Raw genomic sequence first — 7,512 nt, 5'->3', positions numbered from 1 at the left:
CAACGGGGCGTTTGATCGCCGCCGCTTCCCTGCGCCGGCTCAACCCCGGCCCGGATCCGAACTGCGCATGCCCGGACATGCGCAGTTCGGCCGGCCCCCGAGTAGGGCGTGTTTTCTCCCCGGCGTTTGATCGCGCCGGGGAGAAAAGGCGGCGCGGCCGGGGGATCCGTGAGATCCCGCCGCGCCGTGTCAACATTGGCGCGGCTTTTAAAAGCCGCGCCTTTTCCCCTGCGTGTGGCAGGGGCCTTAGCAAGGCAAAGCTTCATATGCAGCACTTGGAACATTGGTGTAGAAATGAAGAGGGAGACTTGAAAAGAAGAAGAAGAGAAGAAAAGATTGGATTTATACCCCGCCCTTCACTACCCAAAGGTGTCTCAGAGCGCCTTACAAACTCCTTTCCCTTCCCCTCCTCACAACAGACACCCTGTGAGGTATGTGGGGCTCAGAGATCTGACAGAAACTGCTCTTTTTCAAGAACAGCTCTTATCAGAACTACGACTTGCCCAAGGTCATCCAGCAGGTGCAAGTGGAGGAGTGGGGAATCAAACCCGGTTCACCCAGATTAGAGTCCACGCACTTAACCACTACACCAAACTGGCTCTAAGCCTGTGATTTAGAGCATGAGTGCTCTTGGATACTTAAACTGATGTAAATGATGAACTCACTGCTATAGTCAAGCCACAATCTCTCAGCCCTCAGCCCTCAGCTGTGAGTTTGAGTTCTGTGAAAGCATTACAGAAAATCATCATTATTAGCAATAGATGACTGACTTTCTGTTCCTACATGTTTCCCCCTGAAACAGGCTTTCAAATGTTGCAGAAACACTATCATGCATGTCATTGAGAACTGACAAGAGTAACAAAGAAGTTGCCTTTTTTGCTGCAAAGTATACATGAGCGACAAAACATTGACCTGGGTGTCAGTATTGCTACTACATTATTTTTCCCTCTTGTCATTGTAGGCATTAAGGAGTCAGACACAGGATTGGCTCCCCCTGCCCTCTGGGATCTGGCAGCGGATAAGCAAACCCTGCAGAGCGAGCAGCCTTTGCAAGTGGCCAGGTAGGCAGGCATTTCCTCTGGTTAGTCACAGGCACACAGCTCTTCAGTTTTTGCTCCTCTCTTGTCCGTGCAGCAGCTTGTATTCCAATTGGAAGCTGTCTCAGGGGAGCTTCCAGCATAACATAAGATGTTTCAGGATGAACATCAAGAGTAAAGTCTTCATACAGATTTGTGCCTAAGAAATTACTTCCTTGCCTGTCAGTTGCATGCATGTTTCATTTTGCCATAGTTGTGGTCCTTTGAAAATTAGTGTGTAGCTTACCAGTCTGATGTGATGCAGATGTTAAGACCAAGGTATTTGAAACCCAGATAAATAAGATCAACAATGAAAACAAGTGGATATATAAGATTTTATGATAGGGCTTGGTGTCATAGGAAGAGAGACAAAAATACAGTGTGAGGGAGTAGTTTGTATTACTTGCTTAGGCAATAGTAGTAGAAATGTAGTGTTCTGTGCAACCGTGAATAATGCCTGCTGAGTCCTCATTTTGCAAAATGTGCAAAACTCAAATGTTCTCAGTCTTATAGAAGGAACAAAGCTGCAGGGTAATGGATCAACTCAGGAGAGGGATTTTTATTAAAGTCCCTCCTTCACTGATTGTCTTTTTGCCTTAAACAGATATTTTTTGCATGTAGTTTATTTCCCCCCATTCTACAGTTCCAGCCCAACTTCGTTACTTTGTCTTACTAGGAATATTTTTTGTTAGATTGAAATGTTAAATCCTCTAATCTGCTTGCTGAATGCTTGATAACCATATTTTGTAATCCACTTACTGATTGACTGAATTTGATATGGTATTAAAGGTATTTGACTTTGAAACATTCTTTATCATATTGGTAATCAGCCTTGGAACCCAGTGAGAAAGGAGGATTATAAATGAAGATAATAATACTGATTTATTATTCTTGCTAGGTGTACCAAAATAATCAATGCAGACTCTGAAGACCCAAAGTACATTATCAATGTTAAGCAATTTGCCAAATTTGTGGTGGATCTCAGTGATCAGGTGGCCCCTACAGACATCGAAGAAGGGATGAGAGTTGGGTGAGTGGATAGAAACAATTTCTCATTAGATTCTGGATCAGTAACTGAGGATGGAATTTTCAGAACATGCTTTTTAATTTTACTTTTTATATGGTACTGCTACAAAGCAAAGCTCCCTAGGTGTTTTACAAGAAAGGGCACAATGGACCTCAGCAGCTCATAGCATTAGTAAAATGCAGTGCATTAAACAAAAATATCAAAGATTGTAGAAGGCAAGGATTAAAGCCAACAGTTCCTAATGCTAAATTTTGCTATGTGGCCTGTAATCACTTTCAGAAATAAAATAATCTTCATCTGCCTTCTAAAAGCCAGCATGGAGGAAAACTTTGGAAATACCTGATCCCTGGGCAATGGCTTTTATAACTAGGGTGTCTACATCTAAGACTATCAAGTAGATCTTGTTGCAACACACTGTTCTTCTGATGGAGAGTGTGCTCAAGAGAGGACTTTGTAATGCCCAGCAAAGGGATATAAGGGGTGTACTTCTAGATGAACAGTGGTCAGTTTATGTAGGCTTTAAAGGTCAAACCAGCACCTCTGCCCAAACTGTTAAGCAGTGCAGGTCTTTTGGGGTTGCACGATCCCTGTGACAGCTCTGCCTTTTCCAGCTAACATTCTGGTTACTACATTTTTACTACAAGCATTGTGAGTACTTAGTATCAGATTATAAAATGAATGGTAGCCAGCTAGGTGGCCATTAGGATGGACTGTAAGGCGAACAAGTTGGAATCAGTGTTTGGACTTTTTTCTTCTGGAATACTCATACACTTAGCAGAAATGCCCTTCCAGCAGAACAGTATAAAGGTGGCAAGGCTAATAACCAAATGTGAACTGGCGCCTAATGTTTATAATGGCATTAGAGGCATAGTGGCCTTAGGAAGAGGGGGGGGGGTGATCATGGAATTGGATAAGCCACCCATCCAGTTCTATTTCTTTTAATATATTGCTGTGCAATCCTAATATTCTACATGCTATTGCAATTGACTTGTAATAAAAGACAGCTAAATGAGTTGGCTGACTGGAGTAGGTTAGGGTACAAGACCTTACTTTCCTCCTCCTGTGTTTCATAAGCATCTTTTTTTCAAGGGGTTTGTGGGGCATTTTAATCAACAAAAGTGCCTTTTCAATTGATCTTTCAGTGTTGATAGAAACAAATACCAGATCCATATCCCCCTGCCTCCAAAGATAGACCCAACTGTTACTATGATGCAGGTGAGGACCATTTCTGTTTCTTTCCTTGGGATTTTCACCTTTGTAATTTAACATCTTCATTACTACCTGCTACTATTCTTCCATAGTACAGATAGGACTTTCCATAGCAAAGATTAAAGGCTGTGTGTACATATCTCCTTGTAACACAGGTAGAAGAAAAACCTGATGTCACTTACAGCGATGTCGGGGGCTGTAAAGAACAAATTGAGAAGCTCAGAGAGGTGGTGGAAACACCCTTGCTTCATGTAAGTATGAAATGCCCCCCCTCCATATAGCTTGTCAGTTTCTCGTACATAATAGAGGAATGTGAAACGGTTCTTCTGTAGTAACATTCCTTCTGGAAAGACTTACTTCGAAATTGTCAAGATGTGTTCCCATTGCCCATTGGGGTGGGGGGCATAAGAATGTCCTTGCTGATTCAGAACAAAACAGAAATCTAGTAGCACCTTAAAGATTTAGCAACATTTATTCCAGTATGAGCATTTGTGTACCAGAGGTCACCTTCAAAAAGAATAGCCCAAGGTTTGTCTATTCCAGCAGTTTCCTGTGAACAAGACGGCTTTCCCCTATTATTAATCCCAGTAATCTGTTGTTCCAAAAGATACATATTTACTCAAAAGGAAGACATAAGAGAAGCCAATGTTGGATCAGGACAATGGCCCATGTAGTCCAACACTCTGTCACACACTGGCCAAAAATACCAGGTGACATCAGGAGGTCCAGCAGTGGGGCCGGAACACTAGAAGCCCTCCCACTCTGAATGTAACAACTCTGCATGTAAAATGATCAATCCAGTTAAGCTTTCTGTGTGTAACATTTCTTATCAGACATAACTGTAATTTGAATGCAAATGTAAGATGACCCCTTCTCTCTTTTGGATGGTATATCTGGGGGGAAAACTAGTCTTGCATTTGAGTAAATACTGTCCTGCCACTGACAATCTGGAGAAAGGTGCGATTACTAGCTGTTCCAAGAAGGAAGCAGTCTTGTGCAGTTCTCTACTTGTGTTGTTGGCTTGCATTTGGCGCCTGGATGGGTACTTGGCAGTTCTCATTCTCTGGGTTCCCTTTCAGCTTATGCTTTTCCTCTGTAAACAGCAGTTATTTGACAGTGCGCAGGTTTGTCACAGTGCTGTTGATCTAGTGTTTTATCAGGCTCCTGTGGGGATGTTGTCATGTCTAGTGCCAGGATAGGGACAGATTCTTGTGGCATGTTTTTTTAATCCAATTACCTTTTTTGTCCCTCCCCTGCAGCCAGAACGCTTTGTCAATCTTGGGATTGAGCCCCCCAAAGGAGTGCTTCTGTTTGGTCCTCCCGGGACAGGAAAAACCCTCTGTGCTCGTGCTGTTGCTAATCGGACCGATGCCTGTTTCATCCGTGTAATTGGATCTGAACTTGTGCAGAAATATGTGGGAGAGGTAATTAAACAGGAACACATTTCAGGTTTGGAGGGGGAGATGAAACATTTTCACAAGAACTGCATAAACCGTACTTAGCTCTGTCTGTAAGATATCTTTTTGTGTTGTATTTACATGCAGCTAATTGCATAAACATAAGGAGTGTGTTTCTTATTTGGATGGTCTTTGTGATGCTGCTGTTCTGTACTGTGGCTGAAACCTGATCCTGTTGACCTATTTTCTTGCTCTCTGGTTGTCCTGGTGTTTGGAATCAGAACCTTATGTGCGAGTTGTGTGTGTGGTGTAATAGGCTATCAGCATGACTTGGTAGTGGCTGCTGTCGGTTATGACATAGGCTGAATGCAACTGGAATGATTTCACACATGGATGTGTATATTTGGGATCTTGAGTGTTTTGGGAAGTTTCAGCGTTTGCCTTCAGAATCTAACCCCCATGGTATTTGGTTTATAGTAAGAGAAAATTGTTTATCTTTCTCTGTGTATAAAACAGGGTGCTCGAATGGTTCGGGAGCTCTTTGAAATGGCCAGGACAAAAAAAGCTTGCCTTATCTTCTTTGATGAAATTGATGCCATTGGAGGTTTGTATCCACAGATGTCTTATGTTCATTCAAAATATGGTATAATATTAAATGCAAACCTCCATTTTTTTCATAATACAGAAAAAAACCCAGTGTTATCTGCTTTCTTCCCTATGTTATCATTATTCTGGAATGCTTCTCTCCCCACCTGCTGTTCTCGTAAAGGCTGTTTTCACATTGTTTATTTGCTCCAAGTTCAGTGGTAGAGGGAAATGGGCTTTTTCCTGCTTTCCCACAGCATCGAGGTCCATTTGTGTACCTTCCAGGGTTTCCACAGTTTTTCTCCAATCTTTCTCAAACCTACTTTACTACAAGGTTTTGAGAAACACCATGGTAAAGCCTGGGTAGCCGCTGTGAATTTGGGAAACTTTGGACTTTCTCAGTCCTGTGGATACAGCAGCCATTTTCCTCCCCCTGCCACTGGGGAACTTTTTGTTTTGTTTTTTAATTTACAATTGAATAGTGTTACACCAGTCTGTATCAGATGTTCTGATTTTCCAGTCTTAATGTTTTAAAATAGTCACTACTATCCCCTTTCATGGTGAAAATGTAAGAGAAAAGGCCTGTCTCTACAATGAAAGGGGCTAGAGATTTATCCTCATTCTCAGAAAGGGTACAAAAATCATATTGTGTGCCTGTACACTATAGGAATAACACGTTATTGCAACAGGTTGTTCAGTTCTTTATTAGATGCTATCAGAAGGTAATTCTGGGGTATAGTCCTATATGGGGTTGTGCCACTTGAGAAGGTACAGGGGCCTGGGACTGCTCCTTTGAACACTTCACATGGGATGCTCCCTCCCCATGTAGAATCAGCAGAATGGGGAGAGAGCCACACAAAAGGAGGTGGGGCGCAAGTTGTCTCTTTGGCTCAGTGATGCCAGCCTGGCATGTTCAGGAAACAAGAAAATCTAGTTGATGTGCAGTTACAGAACATCTTCTTTGTAAGATACTTTTATTTTGTTTCCTTTGAGGTCACAGTTTTGTTGTCTATAGGCAACACTGGCCTTCACCAGCTTTTGATGAAGGTGGCTTAGAACTGCATCTTGCTGAATGGCTTCTCCTTTCAGTGACACTTAACATTTTGTACCCTCTTCTTAGGAGCTCGTTTTGATGATGGGGCTGGAGGAGACAACGAAGTCCAGCGCACAATGCTAGAATTAATAAACCAGCTGGATGGCTTTGATCCAAGAGGCAATATTAAAGTGCTGATGGCAACCAACAGACCTGATACCTTAGATCCGGCATTGATGAGGCCGGGAAGGCTGGACAGGAAGATTGAGTTCAGTCTACCTGATCTCGAGGTTAGAATAGTTTTGCTGTTGTACTAAGCAAATGTTGTTCCTTTTTATTAGGACTGGACACTGAAAATAACTGTTTTTGAATGCAAACAAACATTAAAAAGAATAGCGAGCCGTGTACAACCATTCTGACTTTCATCAAAGATTTGCTTCAGATCTGTTTGTGGAGCAATTCACTTTATTCTTAAGCTCCCACCCCTAACCTGAATTTCCTTTTTTAGGGACGAACTCACATATTCAAGATACATGCTCGGTCAATGAGTGTCGAAAGAGACATACGGTTTGAGTTGCTGGCGCGACTGTGTCCAAATAGCACTGGTAAGTCATAGGCTATATCTTCCTCTGTTTTGTACTGGGGGATCACTCAAAATTGCTACTAAATCCACTTCCCTTTCCTTTAAAAGGTGCTGAAATCCGGAGTGTCTGCACAGAGGCAGGTATGTTTGCTATCAGAGCACGAAGAAAAATTGCCACTGAAAAAGACTTCTTGGAGGCTGTGAACAAAGTCATTAAATCATATGCCAAGTTCAGTGCTACCCCCCGCTACATGACTTACAACTGATCCTGGGCAACTCAAAAGGTCTCTCTGATTTGTTATCTTCATACAAAGTAATACCCTGAGTAAGAATTTGATGTATGTGCAACATAACTTAATTGAGTGTGTAGCAATAAATGGAACATTCCAAGCTACAGGGTGTAGGTTATTTACTGATTCAGCTTTATTGTTGTCAGTAAAGGATGGTGGTGCTGTTCTTAGTGTTAATTTCCAGAGGGATGTGCACTTAAAATCCTTCCCAGTTCTCTGCCTGTGATTGAAGTTGTTTGGCAGAATATGATAATCTCACTTGCTTTCTGGAGTGTGCCTTCAGGTTGCAACCAACCATGGGGTTTTCAAGAC

The 7,512-nt window shown here is 42.3% G+C and overlaps 1 protein-coding gene across 1 annotated transcript in view; it reads left to right on the top strand.

Annotated features, from left to right (window-relative positions):
- PSMC2 (proteasome 26S subunit, ATPase 2) overlaps window positions 1-7,296 on the top strand; it is a 10,225-nt gene extending 2,929 nt beyond the window's left edge. The window contains exons 4-12 of the mRNA XM_015415059.1: window positions 962-1,061; window positions 1,975-2,106; window positions 3,246-3,318; window positions 3,468-3,563; window positions 4,572-4,736; window positions 5,226-5,313; window positions 6,415-6,617; window positions 6,836-6,932; window positions 7,019-7,296. Coding sequence (XP_015270545.1) covers window positions 962-1,061; window positions 1,975-2,106; window positions 3,246-3,318; window positions 3,468-3,563; window positions 4,572-4,736; window positions 5,226-5,313; window positions 6,415-6,617; window positions 6,836-6,932; window positions 7,019-7,176 — 1,112 coding nt within the window. The 3' untranslated portion in view covers window positions 7,177-7,296. The remainder of the gene's footprint in view (window positions 1-961; window positions 1,062-1,974; window positions 2,107-3,245; window positions 3,319-3,467; window positions 3,564-4,571; window positions 4,737-5,225; window positions 5,314-6,414; window positions 6,618-6,835; window positions 6,933-7,018) is intronic.
- The last annotated feature ends 216 nt before the right edge of the window (window positions 7,297-7,512 follow it).

This window comes from Gekko japonicus, unplaced genomic scaffold, assembly GCF_001447785.1.
Source record: "Gekko japonicus isolate JY-2015 unplaced genomic scaffold, Gekko_japonicus_V1.1 scaffold5, whole genome shotgun sequence".
Lineage (NCBI taxonomy): Eukaryota > Metazoa > Chordata > Lepidosauria > Squamata > Gekkonidae > Gekko > Gekko japonicus.
The sequence above is the reverse complement of the archived record's forward strand: the minus strand, read 5'-3'. Positions and strand labels throughout refer to the sequence as shown.